Source organism: Agrilus planipennis, unplaced genomic scaffold, assembly GCF_000699045.2.
Source record: "Agrilus planipennis isolate EAB-ADULT unplaced genomic scaffold, Apla_2.0 scaffold17, whole genome shotgun sequence".
In the NCBI taxonomy this organism is placed as follows: domain Eukaryota; kingdom Metazoa; phylum Arthropoda; class Insecta; order Coleoptera; family Buprestidae; genus Agrilus; species Agrilus planipennis.
The window spans coordinates 1,739,987-1,765,747 of NW_020439021.1; the positions used below are offsets into that span (position 1 = coordinate 1,739,987).

The window sequence follows — 25,761 nt, forward strand, 5'->3', positions numbered from 1 at the left end:
ATTGTGAAAAATTTTCCTAGATACGAAACTTTTCCATTATGTTTTCCATTTCCTAATAGAACCTATCTAAAAAACAAGAAAATGATGAATTGTTATTTTATAAGCTGAGGTACTCTAAAAATAAATTTTGTAAAAGTTTCAATATTCGCAAAATAAAATAGTGCATTAAGAAAAACAACTTTTTATTTCCACAAAACAAACTCCTTAGTCTATTTTATTAAATATTAATTTGAACCACTTTAACTATAGATAAATAATCTGTACGTATACTTAATAACAGTACTTAATAGATATAAAAATATTTCTCATAATATAAAACTAAATAAATTAAATTACTACTAAACATTATTCACATTTCCGTAGTTTTTCTTATGCTCACCAAAACACATGAACAAATTTCTTTTAAAATCCTTACAAGCAATCACTAAAATAATAAAATTCAAGACGCCACAGTACACACGAAATATGTTCAATGAATATTGATAATATAACACGTTAACGAAAATTTCATCCCACAATATTAGTGAAAAAGCTACCACATTCACTGTGGATAAAATTTGTACATAAGTTACCGGGTATGATATTTTTACATAACACCTTCTTACAGCAATAACAGTATAAACAATAATTAAATAAACGTTTAACAGCGGCGTTCCTAATAGCAAGATAACAAAACTGAGCAAAAGGGGGATGTACAGTCTAAATTTACAAATTCCATAGAACTGTCCACTTATAAACAAAAAGCATATCCAAATGACAGCCACTAAATGTGATAAATATTTTTCAAAAAAATTTGATAACCGATACCACGAAAAGGCATACGCAGTCCATTCTAAAGTGAGCATGGTGACAAAAACAAGCGAAACCATTTGAAAATTAACTGCTGTGTCGAAAGGTATACAGTGCCACAAACTATCAGAGGGTAAGTACTTCCCTGTGGTTAACATGTACCCTTCAGTAATGATTATGTCGAATGTTAAATACCCTATGTCTGCTATTGCCCAGTTGGCTATAAAAACATTTGAAACAATTCTCATTTCTTTGAAACATAACATGACAATTGCAATTGCAATATTAGCCACAATCGACGAAGATGACCCTATTATATTTATAATAAAAACATTTCTTTCCCATTCTAATAATAATCCCGAGTCAGTGATATTTGTAATCATTTTCTCCATTTTCCCGTGAACTTCACCAACGTCCCCTTTTCATCTATTTACTTAATCATCCATAATATTTTCGTTTATTTTACGATGGTGAATAATCCTTATATATTTTAATCTGCAACACTACAATTTGTGTAGTTTTAAGACGAAATGAATCGTGCACTTTTATTTACCTTTTGAAGAGGGAGATAATCACCGGTGCAAATACACAAAAAAAATAAAATTTAAACCAGATTAGACAAAATAAAGTAACTTCTTTCAACTCGCATCACCAACGTGTTTCTAAGAAGACAATTCGCGGTTTAGATCTGAAGTAATATTTACCAGGTCCGGATTACAATTGTTTTTGCATAAATGCACCATTGTTTATGTCATAAAAAAAACAAGGGTCTAAAATTAAAAGGGCTGGGTGCAAAATGCCACAATTTTCAATAAACCGAAAATTAAAAGGGCTTTGAAATGATTCAGAGTTTCTTCCTTAAGTAAGTACATTAATATATGTAACAAGGCTTTTTAGTAACAATGTTAGGTCTTAGAGCATACACTCTTAGCAAGAGATACAAAGCTGTACTAAATTTGATATTATTTATATTTAATATGTGTGGGAGGCTTGGCAATTTTACTAGAAGTCGGGGTGAATTAGTAATATGCAATGTCATTCCTCATTTATAAAGTTTCGTATAAATTTAACATTTTAGTTTTTGGTAGTGATACACAGTGATTTAATGAAATTTTCAATGATGCAGTGTTTTAATGTTAACCAGTGTTAAGAATTATATCTACTTTTATTACAATTTATTAAAAACAATGTTTCACTGTGAATATAATTAATGACATTAATTATAACAACAATATATGCTTATCAATTTATAAAATTGACTACCCAAAGCATTTCCCTTAATAAAGCTCAATTATTTAAGGGTGTAATAGTGAAGTAATTGAATTGTTCAATTTTTCGAACGTTTTCGATATTAAATTGTTTTGCTAGTAAATATATTTCGTCGTCTTCCTTGGCCATTTCTCAAATTAGATTAATATCTTAACATTTTGTGTCGAAATGTGGAAACAGCAAGTTGCCGTCATCTTTAATTAGATTATCCCTTTGCTGAAGCAGCTGCGTCAAAATAGCTTCCCTTCTAGCCCGTCTCGAGTAGACTGTAGTCGCAACATGTACAGGGTGAATCACAACATAGCCATTATTTAACTCAAGTTAATTATTGTAATACTTTTTCAGCTTTTCACGCCATAAAACATTTAAAACAGGATTTAAATGATAGAAGATACTAATGCGACGCTACGCCAAAAAAATATTATAATAGTTTAAAAGTAACTTGATACAACTCTGGATGATAATTTTCTTTTCTCCACGTCGCAGTGCACATTTAACAAATTATGCGAATGCTGCTTCCTGACAAAGAATGAATAGAACCATCTTCGCATATTATTACATAATTGCATGTACGAGAAAATGCCCTCACACTATACCGATAATAAAACTTAATTTAATAACAAATGACTTTAATTGCATTAGATGGAATTTTCGTACCTACTGCGTTGTCTACTTGCATATGTTTGCAAATACCAAATGATATGTAGGAGTTTACGTAGGAATCTCATCTATCAAAATTAATTGTTATTTTCATCATTATTTATAAACCAGCAGAATAATGGTACCCACAACCATAAAGTTCTGGTTTCTAACCAGGAATTGTTTGATATGAAATATGAAAACAGCCAACTGAAAGTAATTTTAAATGGTAAGATCTATATAATATTTACTTCCTAGCATAAGACATTTTTAAGGCATAACACTAATAAACTTTTAGGAATTTGTTTACTAATTACTCTGACAAACATTGGCTACATCGGATTCAACCCAAAATTTAAATTCTTTTTTTTTATTAACGTGTTTAATTATTTAACACATTGATATATGTGAATGCCTACAATTAATTACGTAAAGAAAACGGCTTAATTAGAAACTCCTAATTATATCTAATAATAATTTCAAATTAATTATAATTCTTCTTTCTTATTCAAACCTTATTACATAGTACAGTGGAATTCGTTTATTATGACTCCGCCTATATTGACCAACCGCTCAATATGAAGTAAGTGTTAAGTTTGGTTTTTATATTAAATTCTCTATAGGAAAGTTTGGATATAATGACTCCATTTAAAATGACACATCATTTATTATGACTGATTCTCAAGAAATCATATCCGGCTATAGTGACCCAAATGATTAATAATAACATTTTCACTCATGTTTCTGACCCTTCTTATGTATATTGATATTACAATTCATCGTTCTTTTTCTTTTTCTGTTAATAAATATACACAATTTGTAGTTTTTCTCTATTAAACTAAATAACTAACCAAAATAGAAAGTTGTTTATTTTCTAACACTGTGCTTCGTATGACACTCGCTTAGTATGACGCGTTTATCATTTTCCTTCGATGTCATTATAAGCGGATTCTACTGTAGTTTTATTCTCGGTCTTATCTTTAGTCTTAAGTTTTGGCTTCATTACTAGAATTATGGCCTGTTATGATACAACCAAGTCTCTTTACCTTATAAAGTTTATCTTGTCTTCTTCCTGTATATATTTTGTTTTCCACCTAAACTATTCAAATTTCGAAAGAAAACGTCGTATATCATGACTTTAAAATAAAAAGCAAATACTCATAGGGAAATTTGCATCGTCACGCAGAAAATGTATGACGAAAAACACACAAAAACGTGCTTAGCAGTGAATATCCAGTAAGACAAAAACAGCGCAGTTTCGTGTTATGACTGTTTACAGAAAATTCCATTTCACATTCAACGTTCCATTGGTAAATAGAACTTAACTAATAGACCCCTAAATATCTCCAACTGTTTGCACATTCAGACTACCCTTTGTATGGGTAACGTATAATTTTTGTAAATAAAATAAGCATTTTATGAGTACTTTTCAATCGATACTGATTGGAAACGATCTTTTGAAAATTCACGTTTCATCTACATTACGGTTCTGTTTACATCCTGAATGTAGGAAATTGACGGAAAAAACGCTTGTAATAACTGCTTTCCAATTATTTCTACGGAAAAGTGTAATCTTGGTACATTTCCTACGGATATAGCCGATTTTCTATCTTCAGACAAGTGCGATATTTTTATATCTAGTGCCTCTTAGTACTGTAACAGTACAGAAAAAGGACTAAAATGTTTAGAAAATTATTTTTACTCACTTCCATTTCAAAACACGTAATAATCAAATATGACTTAACGACATATTCTAATTCAATGATTTATTCTATAGAAATAATTTAAGATAATATTTGTAGGTCTGATTTTCATTAATTATGAAAATAATGGATGTCAATAATTTTTATCTACAATTTTCACCTATTTCTACATACTATTATGCAGAAGGATTAACAATTTTTGACATTAAGGAAGATGATGTAATAAAGTAACACATGAAATAAATAAAATTGTAATTGTTTTCACCCTAGACAAAAATTTTCAGTTTCTCTCCAGTCTCTCAGAGTCTTTCAGCATCTCTCACAGTCTCTCAGTTATTGCCTAGGTGTTTTTATGGATCTCTCACAGTCTCTGTATGAGAGACTCGAACGATAAAATTGTTAATTCAGAGATTTGAGTCTCTCACAGAGATACTGAATGAATAAAACTGAAAAATTGAGAGACTCGAGTCTCTCGTAGAAAGACTGGGATCTCTGAAATATGTTGAACTTAGAAAATTTTAACCATGTCTATCGAGACACCACTTATTGAGAGATTCGAGTCTCTTGTTCAGAGACTGGATACGAAATGAGGATCTCTCTATGAGTAACTCGAGACTTGAGACGCTAAACAGTTTTTTTGACAGTTTCTCTCAACGACAACAGAGAGACTCGATGAGAGACGAAGACTCGAGTCTCGCTTTCAGAAACTCTGAGACACTGAACATTTTTATCTCGGGCAGTAACTGTTTAATTGCTTTAATTGTTGCCTTTTTAGAACCAATAAGACTGTAACTTACTTTTGATTATTGGACTCCCTAGATTTCACACAGGGCTTAACACAAATATATAAGTTGTGTCGATGATCTAATGTTTATGAAACATTATTAAACAATATGAAAATAAAATTCAGTTTAAAATGTTTCAAGATGAAAATTTACTAACAGTGTGATTCTATTCTTCTCTTGAAAAAAATATATAAGCCTGTCGAAACAATAGTAGAGTTTAGTAAATAAATTCTCATTACTCTGAATCAAATTATGTGCAGTTCTACAAAACGACCCCATAATGTCAAGGTGTTTACTCTCGAATATTTCGTTTTGAATTTTACTGAAGTAAATAGGTAATTTTCTTGATAAACCAAAAAAAGTATGTGTATATTTTACTGACGTAAGACTTTAATTAATAACTTTCTAGGAAACTGGGGCGATAAACAGTAAATTACAAAAGTTGTCAGAAAAGAGGGAATAATTTATCGAGAACTCAAACGCCCGCCCCACATTAAATCTTTTTTTAGTTTAAAAGCGTCGGGCAAACAAAAAAGGGGCCCTATCATCATAAATCTTTGGTTAAGCAAGAATAATTTGATCTACTGACGCGAAACCAAAAAAATGCCATATTCAATTCAATTCATGAGTTGTATTTGTGAATGAAAAATGATCTATTGATTTGAAAAACTATTACACTGAATTATTTTACACCAACATGCAATACGATTTTTAGTTCAACATATAAAAGCATTTCCTTTAGCAAGAATAAGTTTTGAATTACTTCATCTATTAATTTAAGTCATTGCACTTCGAAAAAATTAGGGAAATGCTAAATTTTTACATGACGTTATTACGTTTGCAAATACTAAGGGGGTAAAGGGGGTATTGCTTAACGTGACGAGATATGACAAGGGGAAGAGGAGCTCTAAGGAAATGTGAATTGCAGTTCATCAATTTATTTTACATTTTACTGTTAAATTTTTCTTTACGATAGAAGGTAATTCTCATTGCTATTTTTAATCGTAAGTAATCATTTATAGGGAAGGAGGGTGAACTAGCATTTATGACGTTATATTTGTTAGAAGTGTTGCTAAAAGTAGCGTAACGAAGGGGTTGGGAGGGGTCCGACAAGGTGAAATTCTGAGTGACGTATTTTATGGACGACTTCAAAGTAATATTAAATTTTTTGTGGGCAGTTTCCAAATGGACATTTCTTTTCTAGAAAAGTGATCTATAAAAAGATTTTCACTAAAAACCCTTGATCATGACCTTTGACCGCTCGTGACATCATATTCTTAAACGACGCATGTATTGATGAGGAATTTTCGGATTATATTTAGAACAACAAAAGGAAGTTTCATACGGAAGTCCAGATTTTCCCTAATTTTTCCGAAGTTTGTTTTTCTGTAGCTATAATTCCTGAACTAATACGTTTTCGGAATAAAAAACACAGGATTTTTCACGTGCCTACCTGTCATAAATTAACATGATGTAACTTTTGCTTCGTTTTAATTCGTACTCAGTGTCACGAGGTTGTGATAAAAGGACTGCAAAATATTTTTCTAAGGACAGATTAAAAAGAACAAGATCAAAAGGGACCATGAATTATTCACAAACAAAATAATTTTCATTATTAAAGGGGACGTTTGCGAATATACATTTAACATTTCCTTCAAAAAATGAATTTAAAGGACGCGGATCAATTTCCGCCCCAGAACACTGAAAAATTGTATACTTAATTAGTAATTATGTAAGTATGCAGGCCAGAAATTCGCACCAAGCCAAATTTCCCGGGTTCGATTCGCGGCGAGAGTGTAACAACAGCAAAAAATTAACCTGAGGTAGTTTTTAATGTGTAAAAAAATTGAAAATGAATTTTCATATTAACAACTACTAAAAATGTCAGTGTTTCATGAAATTGAAGTGTTTGTAAAAAAAAAACATATTTATGGAGTTGTAAAGGTTGAGTCTTTGGTTTTTAAAAGATAATTTTCAAACTCATCGATGTAGAAAACTTTTTTACATATCTTAATCGAAAAATCTAAATTTTATTCAAAGTATACCCATCCACTTAAAACCTTGTAGAAATATCTTGAAGCGACGAGGTATAAAAAACTTTTTTAGTGTTGTAGCTACTGTACATTTGACCCTGTTTACTTTTAATTAAATAAGGAATCCATCCAACAAATAAGTTCAATAACTTCACTCAGACATTTACTTTTTTTATTATAATCCCACAGGACGATACACCTATACAAAATTCTTCGTAACCATAGCGATATCAATCTGATGGATAACAAATACTTGGATTTTTTACTGATTGTAATCTGATACAATCTATTTGGTGGTCAAAATAAATGATCGAAAAACACATTACAACTTCCATTTTCAAAAAAGCTAAGTAATTAATTTCTTTAGGTCCAATATAAAGTACACCTATGAGACTTATTTCTACGGCTTTTGTTAATGACCCTTGTGGTTATTAATTGATCTATTTAGTATAGACTGCCATCGAAAGTTTATTAATTTTCGTAGTAATGCACTTATTAAACAGGACGTTATGCTTAGGGTTAGATCAATTTTAAAACTGCTGCGTGATAGGCGCTATATTGATTGATTGATGTTGACGTCTATTGTACGCTAATTTGATTTTTGCGCTAGAGGCCATTCGTCACAATCCAAGGCATAAAAATGATCGTAATTTGAGGCAACAGAAATTTCATTTCGAAATGCAATGACGATATGACGTTTCAGGATACGGTTTGAGAGTAAATGTATGGGTACGTAAATGTGATTTGTGTGTTTTCAATCGCTATTGCAAGCAAATGATTTGAATAATTGCGTGGATTAAATATCGACGGAGATATTGCATTCCATAGGTCGTTTTTATATCTGGCATAGAAGTTACCTTACGGCGCGACCTGTTTTGAATCCCCAAAATCTTACCTTAAAAACAAGAGACTGATCAAATACCTACTTCCGCATCATGCTACTAATAATGTTGCTAATATGATACAAAACGGCATCGCCAATTTCTAAAAAGTATAAAATCTACAATATCAGCCTTACAAAAGTGTTCTTAGCGGAAGGACGCCGTGAAGGGGTGGAAGTTTAAAACTGAATATTGAAGAATTCTTAAAGGTGCATAATGCTACGTATGTGGGCCAATACAATACGAAGTATTAAATACTATTGCTAATTTCATGTTTCTAAATCGCATGCATGATTTCTGAGAATATGGAATGTGACAGATAGACAAAAATAATCGTACCTGCACGCGAGCAGATAAGTACTTAATACGTTTTCATTTTGAAATAGGAAATCCTAGAAACCCTGCTACAACTATTTATGAGATTATTTAAAAAATACTAAATGCGTGGTTAAGTAGTAAATATAAATTTTGTTGCAGCAGAAGACATTTTTCCAAACTGTTCCAAATAAACCTTTCAAAAATACTGCAAGACAACTATCCCGACGCCTTTTCACGTATTTTAACTGCTCGATTTTATTTTGGCAATAAAATGAACTTTTACTGCCTTTGGAAATTACCCGTTGATTTGATATCACTGTTAAATGTTTCATCAGCAGTTTCTTTGCACATATCGAACACCGGAAACGGTTTCTTCGACTTTATTTCCATTGAACGCCTAAGTAAGAGAGCATTTATTAGGAAAATGTAATACAGAAGCACCGATGAGGAATTTTAAAACTGCTGATAATGAAAAACAAAGTAAATGATTGTTGAGAAGTTGATTGCACTTAACGCTATCCTTGTCAAGGAACAGGATCAAAGTGTGACAACTCGCTAATTAAAAAGAAACTAATTTTTTTATCATATCCACACATAACGTCTCAATATTATGCTATGCAAATAAAATAATAAAAACAAAAAACAAAACAAGGAGCAGCAGGACTCCTGAGGATTTCCGATTAGTATATAATAGTCAGCTTGACAATTTATAAAGTTATTAAGGTAGTCTGAGCGAGTTGTGAATAATAAAATCAGCAACAATTTATTAAATAAACCAATGTACCTGTATCTTAAAAATCCTAACAGAAGACCTCGATAATATTAGTGTATAATAAGTAAGATAGATTATAAAAAAAGTAGGAAAGAGTAGTAGGGATATAAATCAGAGGATAGCGCATGGTCGAGTAGCCTTCAATAAAAAGTCACTTCTATGCTCAGGAGCGATTAATTTAAAAATTCGAAAAAGGTTGTTAAAGGTGTATGTTTGGAGCACGGCGTTGTACGGGTGCGAAACATGGATGATTAGCGCTGCGGAAAAGAAAAAGTTAGAAGCGTTCGAAATGTGGTGTTACCGGCGGATGATGAGGATAACGTGGATAGAGAAATGAAGAGGTATTAGAAAGAATAGGAGAACAAAGGACTCTATGGAAGTCAATAAAAAATAGGCGAGATAGGTTGGTAGGACACCTTCTCAGACATGACGGTATAGTCAGAGACATATTAGAGGCAGAAACAGAAGTTAAGAGGAGTAGAGGTAGACCTAGATTAGATTACTGTTCACAAATAGTTAAGGATGTAGGATGAACTAGTTTTAAGGAAATGCGAAGATTAGCTCAGGATAGGAAGGAGTGAAGGTGCGTGTCCAACTAGTCATAAAACTGACGATCTTATGATGCAATTGCCACAGTCTTGCCGATAAAATCAATCAGATTAGATACCCAATACTCACAGAGAACCAGGATGATCAAAATTAATAATGAGTGTATATTATCGCAACACCCTCTATATAATTAACAACACATAACTGCGCCAGTATACTAGAAAACACTAAATTTGCTACCTGTAATTTGTAACAATCGAAGTGTATACCATTATTCGCTTCACTTAAATAATTAGTTTCCCCGCAATTAAATGCAATGCTAATCGTATGACCGAATTCTAAATTGGCCATCAAACTTAACGTCCCTAAACGTGTACGTAGATAAATGTACGTATGTATTATACATATATGCCGAGTGTTTTAGACATTTCGCGAACGAGCCTCGACAGTTTAGCGAAATCGCGGCAGCGGATCTGAAATAATTAGCACTTCGCGTTCGATCACATTTTAACCAACGTCCCAGAACTAATGGCTTTTACATGGATGTTTAAACTTCGCAGATTAGTGGGACACGTCAGGAACATTGAGACTAACGATTTCGATTGTAAACGAACGAATCAACTTGATACGTATACACATAATGTATCTATCCGATTCTTGTTTCAACTTCCGAATTATCACAAATTACCTCTACAAAAAAATAATGTTATTACATCGAAATAAACTCGCATTTAATTACAGGTCCATTAGCAAGTTAATCGCTTCTTCTGCTTCTTGGAATTTCAGTTATTTTAGGATGTGGCAGAACGTGAACATCGACTACACGTGTTCTGTAAACTGCCAGAAAATATAATAATTACAAACCTACGCAAAATAAACTTATCATATTAAAATGAACGTGTACAACAGAAAAGTGCCACACGAGCTTTTTGAGAAATGATGTTTAAATGGTTCACGCATCTCAGTCTCCCTAACACGAATTTTTCGTAGATTTATTCAGTTTGTAACTCATTCAGATTAGTAAACTATCAATTACTTTTAAATATGATTTACAGCTATGAAATTGGGCTACTTTCTTTTTAACTTAGTCTTTATCAAATATTACATTTTGTCGAAAAAATACAACACTATTCACTCGATTCACACACATTAATCGACATAAAACAATCACATACTAACGTAGAAATCACTTGCACATTTATTTATTGTGGCATTGGGATTTTGTAACCATAATCTCTTCTTAATCAATAATACCAAATTTTCTAATTTCACTAAAAGCATCATAATTTGTACCGATTATGTGGTTATAAATCAATGATTAGGAGAATAATATTATCAGTTTAGTGTTCTATGTGGAAAAATTTTATATAATCCTTCCTGCACTTTTGAACAAATCATTACAAACCTTAGATAATTTGTTATTATCTGTTGGTTTGTTTACGAATTTATTCCAGAAATTAAATTGAAACAAAGCTCCACAGTCACTCATTAAATATTCATATAAAACTTCAGCAAGGTGAATGTCACATTATGCCAAAAACATATTTTAATGTTGCAAATTAGATTTTTCAAAAAAGATGCTAATATATATTATAAGACAAAATACAAAATCAAAATATTTGACAAAAGAAGTGGATGGAAAATATTATTCCCGAGCGTTATCGTCACCCCTCCCTAAGAAGCAATTTTCTTTAATTGTTTATTTAGAAGGGTGAATTTTGACTGATAAGAGTCGCCACTAATAACGCATTGGATATTCCAGACACGACGCGTAAGTTCTTTTGGAGGCCTCTTAAAAAAAAAAAGACTAACTATAAGATTCTTAAATAACATTTTTAATTTTTACAATAAATGCATAACTGGAGCTAGTTGCCAGGATCCTTGAATCGGGAAATTGGACGCCATGTCGCACTCCGCATTTGGGGACGAAGTGCATCGCGTCCAAACTTATAATTGCTTAAAAAAGAGTCGAAATTATAAGTCATTTCCTTCTATTTCGCAAAAAGACCTTTTTTATTTTTTATTTCATAAATTGGTTTGACCAACTACAAAGAGCAAAATTTCGCGCGACCAAATTTGAAAATTGGTTGAAAAGGAACCGAAATTATGATCATTGCCTTCCATTTCGTAAAAACACATGACACTTAGGACACTTTACCGTACATGTACATTATACAAATGTAATATGCAACATCAACTTGAAATCATTTTTCGATTTTGAACCACTACAAATTTCCTCAAATTAATGAGTCCGGGGTTCGATTCCCGGCGGGGAGTGACAACAGCAACAAAAATATTTTCCTCAATAATTTAAGGAAATTTCTAGTGGTTCAAAATCAGATACAGTTTTTCGAATAATAACAATAAACAGCAAAGAAACAATGATTTTATTTTTTTGTGAAAGTTTAAACCATTTCAAAATAGTACACAACGGATAATACAAGAAAATCTATTAAATTTGATATTTTTCGCTCAGCTTTTAAAATGAAGGGGTTGTTATTTCATCGAACATCAACTGTAGATTTCCAATTTTCATTTAAATTGTCGTTTATTTCCTATATATAACATCAGAATGTATTTCTGGTATATATATAAAAGGCAGGTGACACTAAGCTCAGCAAGAACATTTACTTAATTAGTCTAATCTAAACCCGGAAAACGCAACGCAAAATGTTAACTTTGAGCCACTAGCTTACCTGTTTTGTTTTATTAATGAATAAAGTTCAACTTTCTACCAAAACCCAGCCAGATGCTAATGCAAACTGATGAAGCAACGAAGTGGGGGCAGAGGGGACATAGGACGACTCACAGACGATTGTAATAAACAACTACATATACATACAACTGCCCGTCAATTTCGTCAACAACAAAATACATTATCCTTTCCGAATAAATAAAATATTATCAGTTAGGTTTATGCAACCCAATATACTCGCCAAAGTTCAACTCAACAACAAGAAATAATATCCTATTCAAATAAATAAAAGATTGCTGGCCAAGTTTATGCAACCCAATATACTCGCCAAAGCTCAACTCACAACAAGAAATAATATCCTATTCAAATAAATAAAAGATTGCTGGCCAAGTTTATGCAACCCAATATACTCGCCAAAGCTCAACTCAACAACAAGAAATATTTTCCTATTCAAATAAATAAAAAATTTCTGCTCAAGTTTATGTAATCCAATTATAATCGCCGAACCTGTAATTAGAATTCCTTTCAACAGCAAAAAATTAAAAAATATCTTATTCAAATAAATAAAAGATTGTTGACTACACGTAAACAACCCAATGTACTCGCCCAGGAGCTATAGTTAAAATAATCCTTAATCCCTTTTCGGTCAATCCTATGTTACCGTTTACAAGATTGGAAATAAAAATAAAAGTAGAACCTAAATTTTTTGCGACTATGCGACAGCTACCGATTATAAAAACGGTTAATCTTTTTTTAGGACACAAACTACGTAAAACAGTTTATCTCTCTGGAGTTGTTATATTTTCTACGTGTTTTGCTAAAAAAAAAAAAAGTTTACGCGAATGCCAATGGAAATTGCTAACTCAGGGACTACAGGACGCAAACAAATTATACTCTTTTTATAAAGCTCGCGGACTTGAAAGGCTTTCCAATTCTAGCAGCGCCGTTGTAATTCTGAAATTCAAAAGCTCTACAGAAACCTCCATATCATTTTCTCCAGATGCTGAATAGATCAAGGAACGGAAGCAGCTTTTGTCCCCGTAAATAACAAAAGAAATACTTTTATTTATCTTCCGCGCTAATATTTTGAATCGCTGCCTTTTCCGAATGTTATTATGCGCACATGAGGTATCCGGAGAACTTAATTATAAACACCACTTATATTTAGAGCAAAAGCTCGTTCTTCCCCGTCAGGCAAGTATGTACTTATGTATTTGAATAGAAAATTATAAGAGAAAAAAAGTTTGTCATGTTTTAATTTTAAATGGAATTAGAAATTAATTAAAACTACCCTATAAGTTTAAATGTATAGGTACGTTTTTATTAAGACTTAAACTTTCGACTGTGCAAGGTTGATAAAGCATGTTTTTAATAACGAAATCAACAAAAAACACAAACTAATTTCAACGAATATATATCAACAAACTCGACAATTGTTTCAGCTAAATGGTCATTATCTTTAAAATGCAACTATTCAAAATTAAAATGTGGAAATTATATATACTGATAAACTTTTGGGATTGCCAGACGTATTACAAGTTCAAGAGAAACAGTATTTAGAAAGCAGAATTCTTTGAGGTTGTTTGCAATGTTTTTCTTTTATTTCTAAAAATTCAAGTAGAGTCAAGTTTCCTCTTTTTAGTTGACAATAAACTAGCTAATGTACACTGTTAATATTTAGTGTATTGTGATTTTTTTATAAACAATTTTCTATTAGGTCAATAACATACTTTTTGTTCTTTATGCTAGCCAAGTGTTCTTTGAAACGAATTTCCAAAGAACGACCTGTCTGCCGTATATACAAGGCAATATGACAAATTATATATACTGCTTTCAAAACTATAATGGAAGTCGCCCTTAATAGAGATCACGTTTTACAAATTAACATAATGTTAGTTAATAACAATTAAACCTCTATAAATTCTAAAATTAACTTTCGTTAAAGTTTCCACCCACCATCACGAGCATATAATTTGGAAGGTGTTGTTAGAGTAAGTAATTATTGGATGATCCGCTAAGTATCTTCGATATTACCTATCCCGTTCTCAAATTACCCCAAAGTTTAGAAAGAATCGCTTTAAACACATCGGTGTTCACTTCGTAACTACGAACTAATTAACCTAATGCTAATGATGTTGCGATACATTGCTGATGCGTGCGTAACAAAATTTGGGTTTTGGGATTTTCACTATTTCGTTCTCGCTAACTCAACGTAACTTCCCAACTCTCAAGTAAAATTGTGGAAAGTTAAAGTTAATGTAGCGAGACGCTTAGGAATACACAAAAACCAACAGGAGACTGAGGAAATGCTTCTACTAGATAGTTTATTGAGTGGTTTCGTCTACGGGAAAACTGGAATGCATTTAAAAGATCTGCAAACTTTATAGGCAACTTGAAGAAAAACTTTTACATACCTCTTGGGCCAGTTTTATTGCGTACCATTATAGTTATAACTTTGGATGTAGGACGTAATTTCCGAAACTACTCATCCATTCTATATAACAATTCGTTAAAATAAAAGGGCTCTTCGTGGAGGTCACATCCATAACTAATCAATATTAACTTTGGTGAACCAATAATTCGGTATTAATCAATAATAAAATACATCAAAAATGGATAAAATTACCAAGGTACATTCCATAGACTTTCAAAGTTGGCGTCAACAATTCCTATAACAACCTTAAAGAAGCAATTGTATTAACTTTACTATTAAATTACTATTTTTATTAATTTGCCAATTAAATTTCTAAGATGTATTAATTATTTATTATTATAACATTTGTGAAGTTGTTTTGAAGAGGAAACCCTTTTGTTTGAATCCAAGCCTACATAGCATAATAGAATTTTATCGAGAAGTTAAACTTGCTTTCGTAACGTTAACAAAATTAGAATCCGGCCCTTTACTTTAAAACCTCATTAAACAATAACGTAATAACTACTACACTCAAGCAAAAGTTCAACCGCTTAGTTACAAATTCTACCAGATATTCTACGAATTCAATTATTAACCCAGGTTTACCCTCCATTATCATATATTTCTTATAAAAAATACTACCAAAGTATTTAAATTTTTTAGATCACGCTCACACCATTTAATCAAATTGATTTGTCACAATATCCTTCTTAATTACTACAATGCAACCCAATATACTCGCCAAAGCTCAACTCAACAACAAGAAATATTTTCCTATTCAAATAAATAAAAAATTTCTGCTCAAGTTTATGTAATCCAATTATAATCGCCGAACCTGTAATTAGAATTCCTTTCAACAGCAAAAAATTAAAAAATATCTTATTCAAATAAATAAAAGATTGTTGACTACACGTAAACAACCCAATGTACTCGCCCAGGAGCTATAGTTAAAATAATCCTTAATCCCTTTTCGGTCAATCCTATGTTACCGTTTACAAGATTGGAAATAAAAATAAAAGTAGAACCTAAATTNATACTCATAATATAAGTAATTTATGCTAAAAACTTTTCGCAAACATTGATCTAAAAGCATTTCTTTTAACACATATTTATTATAATTAAGTATTGGACAGCATTCTGCTAAAAACGACGTGTTTTTATTTTAAATTGACAAAAAGAGGGGGACTCCCCTCTCCCGTCTCACGTCAGATTTACCCAAAAAAGAAATTTTAATAATTTTTTATTATCTGCATATAATAATGTATATACCTTGCATTAAACAGTTGATATAGGATTTTTAATGACTTCTCACCACTCCCGCTTCCTTTAAAATGAAAAATGTAATATCCTGTTTGATGCTACTTACCTACCAAATCTTTTTTTTTTTTAAATACTTATTTATAGATAATGTAAGTACTTTGAGCCTTCAAAGGAACATCGCAATAAAGTATGTCTCACGATTAATAGAAATTTTTAATTTCCACCAAATTTCCTCAACTGTAAATGGCCGAAATGGTAGAAGACGGTCAGACAATGGAGTTAAAAAGGTTATTATATTTTTTGCGCTCAAACTCGGCAGCTATTAATTTCGATAATAAGTTTGTTGGTCTGTTTTTTCTGGAGCAGAAACGTAACAAAGCCAAACGTTTTCGATTAAAAGGCTTGTTTGTGGCAATTTACGAAAATGCGTGCGAACATTAATTTCGAACAAACATGTCCTTTCATTTATCAATTTATTTAACTAAACCGATCGCAATAATTAATCATTTCGCAACGAAAAAGGTTTAGTGCAAATGACGCATGAATAAAAATTCATATATTGCCGATGCTGCACTTACTGACTCGTTCTAATCAAGAACAGTTGGAACAATTACAAATTAAACGTTTTTTATACATTTTGTGTTAACTTTGAGTAGGATTAAAGGGAAGCAGAATTTTTTTGTCCAATGTTCTGTCTCTACGTATTCAGTATAAACAAGAAAACAAAGCACAATTACGGCATAGCTAATACAAGGGCATTCTCAACCGACCAAAAAAAAAACAAGAGGAATCAACTGTATCTTTTTATGCGTATATACGGGATTTCTTCGTCAATTGTAAACCCATTATAATGATTCTTTTTTTATTTGACAGAATATATATCCCATTTAAATTTGAAGGATGAAAAATTAGAGAAAGATCAAAAATCGTTATTTCGGTTAAATCTTTTTAGTTTAAGTTTGTGCATATAAAAAAAAGTATTGAATTCGGTTTTTACGTCAGCATATTTAAATTAAATAACAAATTGTTAATTATTTGTTTTCTTAATCAAATGTTCAAAAAACTGCTATACACTTTTGTTTCAGAATGTTGTAATGTGGTCCCTCGATCGAGCCAAGTAGTTTCCAATTGAACGGACCATCTTCGCAGCAATGGATAGCAACGTATCCGATTTTTACTCTAACGCAACCGAAAACTACAACAGTGAATTTTCGGTTTACTCCATGACATTCATCTTTCAACAGGTGGTCCTTGCGATAGTTTGCTGCGTGGGTTTGTTGGGAAACACTCTGGTCATCTATGTGGTATTGAAATTTTCGAAAATGCAGACGGTCACCAACATGTACATCGTCAATTTAGCCATTGCCGATGAGTGTTTTTTGATTGGAGTCCCTTTCATCATAGTGACGTCGATCAAAAAATCTTGGATTTTTGGCGGTGTAATGTGCAAGGCGTACATGATTTTAACAAGCATCAATCAGTACGCCAGTAGTATATTCCTGTTTATAATGAGTGCAGACAGGTACAGTTCATTTATTTAGTAGAAATTGCTGTTTTAGAAGAAATTAAAAAAAAAATACAACGTGTAATTATACAACACGCTACTGAAGTGAAACTTCTTCAAACACACAAACATACCGGGATAGGGGTTAAGAAATTGATTTAATGGTATTATTTGTACACTAAGCTTCGTACGGAAGCAGTGCTGATAGTAAATATTCTATAGAATGTCTTTATATACAACATTCAGTTTTTTTGTCATTAGACAAAACAAACCGCCCTCCCGGCCGGTACCGCCGCAACCGCTATGTCCCTGCATTTTAAGTCTGTAATATCTTCGAAAATATTCATTTAAATTACATGCTGTAAAGGGCCATATTGATCTATATTAAATGCACAAAATATTTAAAAGTACTTAATTGGATAAGGATTAATGCTGTATTGCTTAAAATCGCTACGTAAATAAGCCATTATTTCTCGTAAAAAGTAAAGGATACAAAGTGGTTATTGTGGGTTATCCCAAAGAGATAGACATATACCATCCCAGACTTTTTTGTAGACCTTTTTAAGGTGTACAATACTGTAGTATATTATTTTGGTCTATCTCGTAGGGTTCAGCCAGCGTTTGCAATGTAAGCGAAAAAAAATGTGTTTATTTACGACAGTACATTACAAACCTCTAAAATTATCAGTGTTTCTCTACTATATTATGCATGTATTATACATATAAACCTTCCTCTTGAATTACTCTATCTATTAAAAAAAACCGCATTAAAATCCGTTGCGTAGTTTTAAAGATCTGAGCATACATAGAGACAAACAGCGGAGGAAACGCGTTGCATGATTTCGTTACATAGCAACTCGCATGAAACGAACTTACTCTACCGTGCGTAAAGAAGTTTCACTTCAAAAAAACTGATAGATTTGAAACAAAACAAACACAAAAATTAATTTTATTAGGTGGAACAATTGAGTTAATGACCTTCCACCTATAGTAAAAATTTGGTAAAAAAAATCCAACAATTTTAAATTGTCAAGACTTTCTTTGCTGCAATACGAACTTCTGGTTCCATTTTTAGATCATAAATCACTTCTTCATTTCCAGATATGTAGCAGTATGTCACCCTATTTCATCCCCTAAATGGCGAACTCCTATCATTTCAAGAATAGTCTCGTTGTGTGCGTGGATTTGTAGCATCACCCTGATAAGTCCCATCCTCATTTACTCCACGGAAACCGAGCAAAGGAACGGTAGAAACGGCCTAAATGTTACAGCAAAGACATGCCAAATAGTATGGTCAACGGACAACTCAACTGAAGAAAATTTCGAAGAGCAGACTCTTTCAATGGCCGCCATGTTTATTTTGTATACCTTTGTGTTCAGTTTCGCCATACCCTTATGCCTTATTTCAGTGTTTTATTGCCTAGTCATCCAGAAATTAAGAAACGTTGGTCCAAAAAACAAATCCAAAGAAAAACGAAGATCTCATAGAAAAGTAACGAACCTCGTTCTTACTGTAGTCACTGTCTACGTGTTATGTTGGTTGCCATATTGGATTTTACAGTTAGCAATGATCGCATCTCAGAAAGAACCCTCTCATTTTGTGGTTACGCTTAATTTACTTGCTTCGTGTCTATCATATTCCAATTCTGCGGTTAATCCAATCCTTTACGCCTTTTTGAGCGACAATTTCAAAAAGAGTTTCCTCAAAGCATGCACGTGTGCAGCGGGAAAAGAAATAAATGCAACTCTACAGTTAGAGAACAGCGTTTTTCCGAGAAAATCGAAACTTGGAACGGACAAGTTTCGACCCTCTCGTGCTACGTCAATTTGTCCGACTAATGGAGAAGACTGCGATGTTGGTCTTCTCGTTAGTAAAACGGATGCCTCTACATCAAAGACAAATGTAACCTTCACAACGGAAAATAAAACGAAGGATACCATTGTAAGAAATGGTATACCTTCCACACCAAACTCAGCTACAAATTTATAAATGGCATTGACGTTAGAGAAATAAAAATGAGATATAAAGTGATATCATTTTCCACTAACTGTGTAATTGAAAGATTTCTCGAGATGAAACCGGGTTAGCTCTCGGCATATTGTCAAAGAACACAAAACAAGTTCTTCACCAATAACTATTACGTATTTACCATACTTTGTACTATCTTCCGCAAATGATATACAGTGGAATCCGTTTATTATGACTCCGCCTATATTGACCAACCGCTTAATATGAAGTAATTGCAGTGTTAAGTTTGGTTTTCAGATTAAATCCTCTACACGAAAGTTTGGAAACAATGACTCCTTTTAAAATGACATATCGTTTATTATGACTGATTCTCAAGAATCCGGCTATAGTGACCCAAACGATTAATAATAACATTTTCGCTCATTTTTTTGACCCTTCTTACGTATATTGATATTACAATTCATCGTTCTTTTTCTTTTTCTGTTAATAAATATATACAATTTGTAGTTTTTCTCTCTATTAAACTAAATAACTAACCAAAATAGAAAGTTGTTTATTTTCTAAGACTATGCTTTGTATGACTCCCGCTTAGTATGACGTGTTTGTCATTTCCCTTGGATGTCATTATAAGCGGATTCTACTGTATTAACATATTTTCAATTAAAAGCAGATATAAAGTGTGAAATAAAGTGGAATTACACAATTAATAAAAAACATTTCATCCCTTTATATCTGCTCTTAATTGAAAGTATTTTCATATTTACTAAACCAAAGATTACAATAAGCGAATAAACAAGACATTAGGTAAGGCTATTACAAAATGTTATGTATTTGAAAATATCGTTCGGATTTTTTCATATAGATAAATAAACCTAGAACCCATCTACGGTACAAAATGGGACAAGTATCTCTTGAAGACATCATTTTGACGAAACGAACAAAAAATTGTAAATTAATTGAACTATTTTCAATTTCTCTTTGAATACACGTATTTTCAATCGCTCTAGTCACCTTTAGTTAAGCATCGAATTTAATTGAAATTCTTAATCAACATTTTCATGTCTTTGAAGTATTTTAAATAATTACTTGACAAACGGTAAATAATTGCAAAACAATTCCAGGTTAACTTTTATTTTGCAGACAATGTTATGCATTAATATATTAATAATTACAACAAATAATATAAATAATGCCTGGAAGACATGTTCTTTGGATAATTCCGTTGTGAAAATTTTTATTTGTAATCTAGGTAGGTACCAAATTCAAACTGAAATCGTTTTATCGGTGATATTGCTAATACCATAATAAAAAGGAAAAAGCAGGGTAAAATTAAATTAAAAACAATATTTTCAAAACTTTAAACTTTGCAAAATCTTACTTATCGTCGACTTGTAATAAATATCTTGTAATTACATAGACCCAACGTTTCGGGTACGACTAACCCTTTATCAAATAACTTAATGTTCTACGTTAGTTAATATAACAATACATGTCACACTACAACAAAGTACCACATATTCATTTCCTCATATATAAATACATAAAAAATATTGTTGCCAAAGTAAAATTTAAATGTGATTAAATTAATATGTGTATGTATAAATAAAAGTCAGTTTTCTTCAAATTAAAGTAAATAATAATAATCGCATCAACGACATAACAGAGCTTAGAGAATTTTATTAGATGAGCCCAAAAAATTTTCTAATCTCATTTTATGTCGATTACTCCTGTACAGCTACTATACTGGTCATTTACCATTAACACTTGTAAAAGCGACTTATTTAGTCGCTATTGTATTTGTTTGTTATTTATTAATAACATGGATGTGCAAACTGTGATATTATGAAACTTATGAGTGCAGAAATATTTTACTCATACTAGATAAGTAATGCGAAACTTGCCGTAAATGAAATAATATCCAAAACCATTATAAAAATGTTAGAGTTTAATAACTTTTTGTCATTGATGACGGCAGTTAAGTACGTATTTATATGTTGGTGTTTTGTGTTACATTTGTAAAAAGTAGATAAGAGCATTTTTCTTAAGATTCTGTGTTACTTTATATATACCGTGTAAGATGTATTTTATTTTTTGTTATATAATGGAATATGTACATACATATACCTATCTAAATGTAGATAAAATAAATTTTTTGCCAAAAATTTAATTTTTATTAAAACCTTAAATGAGACAAGACACATAATATGCTACTGTTGCATCAAACGAATTTTAATATTCATGTGAAACAAATTTGAATTCAAACCCAATAATTTTACCGCCCATTAGAACAAGAGAGATTAATGTTTCTTTAGACACCACAGTGCGTTCTTTTAGACATTTCCTTGTTTGTTTACCTCGTAAGTGTCAAGTAACAAAACATAACCTGAGAATTGATGACCTATTTTCCTTATTTTTTAGAATTATGATATTTCTTTTACATTAAAAAGTGGTATCATGGTTACCTTCAACGTTGTGCAGGAAGGGCCAGTAAATGCCCTTGCATTAAACAGGGATAATACACAAGTTGCTATTAGTGGACGAAATGGTATATAACAAAGCCGCACAATTGAGTCTGTTGTTACGTTTATCTGTCTTTTTTTTATAGTTTTTAAAGTATATTTAATCGAAGAAGATAAATTCAAAGAAGTCTGTAATTTGCGTACTTCAAAACACTTAAATTTAAGTTTTTCATGCAATGATATATCGTGGAGTGTTACAGACGGTAAGGTTATGTAGTCTACAGTTTACTACTGACACTAACATGATATAAAATCTAGATCATTATTTGGCTACTGCTGCTACTAATGGTCATGTATGTGTATGGAATCTCACGAAAATGGGTAAAGCAATGCAGGAGCAAGATTACCAAGAGCACAAGCGAACAGTGAATAAAGTTAATTTTCATTCTTCTGAACCAAACAGGCTCATTTCTGGTTCTCAAGATGGAACTATGAAGTATTTTGATATAAGATTAAAGACCTCTGTGGCAACATTTCACAGGTAACATCTTAAAATCATGAAATAGCAAGCTCATAATTTAATTTTCTTAGCAATACTGAAAGTGTCAGAGATGTTCAGTTCAGTCCACACATTCCACAAATGTTTGCTGCTGTATCAGAAAATGGCAGTGTACAATTGTGGGACATAAGAAGACCAGATAAGTGTCAACAACAATTTACAGCACACAGTGGCCCTGTCTTTGCATGTGATTGGCATCCAGAAGTACCTTGGATTGCAACAGCAAGTAGAGATAAAACAATTAAGGTAATCAAAATTAATAATGGATCATTAAAAATTGTTCAGCATGTACTATACTTAGATGATTAACTGTATTGTTTTCTCTCAGGTTTGGGATCTAAGTTCTAAGCCTACTTTAGAGTATACAATTCATACAATTGCATCAGTAGGACATGTCAAATGGCGTCCTCAACGAAAATATCATATTGCCAGTTGTGCTTTAGTTGTCGATTGTAGTATTAACATTTGGGATATACGCAGGCCGTATATTCCTTTTGCTGCATTTAATGAACACAAAGATGTATCAACATGTGTAGCCTGGAGGGGTGAACCTCACGTATTTTTAAGTACAAGTCGAGTAGGACATTTTAATTTCGATTGGGAAGTAACTGTTTGTAAAAAATATTTTCTTTTATAGGATTGTACCTTATATCAACATGCATTTAAAGATGCCAGTCGTCCTGCAAGCAAAGCAAATCCCCAAGGAATATCGCTTAATACTAAAGGCGATATTTTATATGCATGCCAGACCCCCACCAATCCGAATTTTCTCTCCAAAGTTACTAATTTAGTGAGGTAACTGATTAATTCATAATAATCTCAATTCATAATTATCTCTGTTACTTTAATATTTCAGGAAGAATTCAAACACTCTATCTAGTGATCAATTTCATCAAGCTTCAAGTCAACTAAGTCAGTTTATGTGTGTCCTTAGTCAAGATATGAAATGTTTTTGCAATTTAGCAAAAAATTACTTAATAACTGGTCAAAGTTTTTCAGAATTATGTGAACACAACGCTAACGTTGCAAAACAATTTGGAAAACATCAGGTAAATAAACAATACCGAAAGTATTTAGTTAATTGAATTTAATTTTAATATTAGAATTGTATAGGTTTCGTTGGTTTGGCAAATTCTGCGCATTCTTTGTAGTGAAGAGTTTCGCCAAAACTCTTCCTACCCGTACAATTCAAAATATTGCGACGACAATTTATCCTTCACAAATATTGTGGCTCTGACATTAGGATCTGCTGATCAAAGCACAGATAATGAGCAAAAATCACGAGGTAAATTAAAAAAATAATAATAAATGAGTTTTTAAATAAATGTACTACTTTAAGGGGGAGATACACCAGCCGCACAAAATAGCGGAGGAGACGACGAAACAGAAGCGGAAGACCAAGTCGATCATGTCAGTGGTTTCACGAGTTATAATAACTTTAAATTGGGACTTCCTCGTGGGGACTTCACATTTGGGGAAAACGAACTTGATTTAGAACTGGATGGGCTTAATTCAGGTTTAAAAATATATATATTCGCTGACTACAGTATTATCAAAAATTTGTTTCAGTTGCAGATATAAGAAACGGTTTTCACAATTATCACATCTCAGAACAAATCCAGGACTGGACGTTGCCCAACGAAGCTTTTAACATACGTCACGAAATCCAAGATCGTTCCCCTCCTCCAGAACAATTTCCCAAACACAATTCTCCCGACATAAATGATGATGGTCAAATCATTTCTACAGACGATCACTTTTCAGGGCCTCTAACAGTATTCAATCCCCCAAAACGGGCAACGTGGGATCCCAGTACAGTTATCGTGGACGCACTAAAATATCACGCAAATTTAGGAGACATCCAGACAGCTGCTTGCGTTCTTCTAGTTTTGGGAGATCAGAGACAGTTCTTAAATGGTCTGGACGAAGCTACACAAGAACATTGGTTACTCGGGTATATAGATCTGCTTGGAAGATACCGATTGTGGGACATTGCTGCCCAGGTCAGTAATACTAAAAAAACTTCGGAGTGTTGTAATGTTAACTCATTTATAGGTGATAAAATTGTCATGGATTCCAAGTATTAATCAAATGAGTCAACAGTCTACAAGGATAAATACGAATTGTGGTAAATGTAGCAAGCCCCTTCAGAGAGCCGGTTGGTTGTGCGATAGGTGTCATTCTTCAGAATATTCCCTGTGCAGCGTTTGCCACCAAGTTGTTCGTGGATTGTATGCATGGTGCCAGGGGTGCTCTCACGGAGGTCATTTAGCACACATACAAAAGTGGATAAGATCAAACAATAAGTGTCCCACAGGATGTGGACATCTATGCGAATATGGTTGAATAAAATAAAAACACACAGAATATTAAAAGTAGTTATTTAAAGACAAGTCTGAAAATTGTTGATATTTTCTATATTTAAATATTTATAAAAAGTAATAAACCTTAAGTCTTCTTTTAATCTTTGTTATTTCCAGCAATTAAGTAAAGAAATGGCTTTAGAGGATAAAGTACAAGCAGGTAGAATTTCTTTTCAAGCTCTTTATTGCTACATATCGATTTAAATAAAAATATATAAATTAAGCAAAATGACTTAATTTAAAATGGAACACTTGGCTCGTTTTATTGTAATTTTTTTATTTCGAGTGAGGATTTACTTGTTTTTAAATGTGATAAGTGCCTAATTAATGTATATTCATTAAATTACAACAAAATGAGCCAAATTATTATTTGAAAATGTTGCACCAAAAACAAAAAAATACCCAGCAAGCATGAAATATCAACAACAAAGGCTGCTAATATTTTTTAGTTTACAATTCTTCGAATTTAAACAAAAAAAAAACTTACTTAACAAGGCAAATATCTTTCTTTAAATGCACGTAGGTATTATACATTTGTTTACAGTAATTTTAACCAGTTCTTATCATACCAACAACTACAACTTATAAATAATTCAGTGCAACAAGTAAATAAAACAAAATGCAGTTGCATTTTACATAGAAAACGATAACATAATGTTTAAAAAGCCGTAGCCAGGTAACATGTGAAATCCGCCCTTGTCTTTTATGTTACTCCTATTGTCACTTATTTATACTCAGGTATTCTGGAAATTATACTCCTTCGCAAACAAAAAAATTTTTATTTTTCAAATAATTTCATTA

At 32.0% G+C, this 25,761-nt stretch overlaps 2 protein-coding genes across 3 annotated transcripts in view; both read left to right on the top strand.

The window, feature by feature from the left end:
- The window catches only part of LOC108744364 (somatostatin receptor type 2), a 163,515-nt gene extending 143,523 nt beyond the window's left edge, over positions 1 to 19,992 (top strand). The window contains exons 1-3 of one of the 2 annotated variants that reach the window (XM_018480079.1): positions 2,739 to 2,926; positions 17,192 to 17,628; positions 18,712 to 19,992. In XM_018480079.1, coding sequence (XP_018335581.1) covers positions 17,258 to 17,628; positions 18,712 to 19,600 — 1,260 coding nt within the window. In that variant the 5' untranslated portion in view covers positions 2,739 to 2,926; positions 17,192 to 17,257 and the 3' untranslated portion in view covers positions 19,601 to 19,992. Of the gene's footprint in view, positions 1 to 2,738; positions 2,927 to 17,191; positions 17,629 to 18,711 lie in introns of those variants that run through there. The other variant, XM_018480080.1, reaches the window with a different exon arrangement.
- A 1,947-nt stretch (positions 19,993 to 21,939) lies between these two features.
- LOC108744363 (GATOR complex protein WDR24) lies at positions 21,940 to 25,462 on the top strand. The gene is made up of 11 exons (XM_018480077.2): positions 21,940 to 22,124; positions 22,185 to 22,301; positions 22,357 to 22,579; positions 22,630 to 22,843; positions 22,926 to 23,174; positions 23,235 to 23,392; positions 23,454 to 23,646; positions 23,711 to 23,882; positions 23,937 to 24,113; positions 24,167 to 24,600; positions 24,653 to 25,462. Exons 1-11 carry the CDS (start codon positions 22,034 to 22,036, stop codon positions 24,941 to 24,943), a joined length of 2,319 nt encoding a protein of 772 aa, XP_018335579.1. The 5' UTR covers positions 21,940 to 22,033; the 3' UTR covers positions 24,944 to 25,462.
- Positions 25,463 to 25,761: the final 299 nt, after the last annotated feature.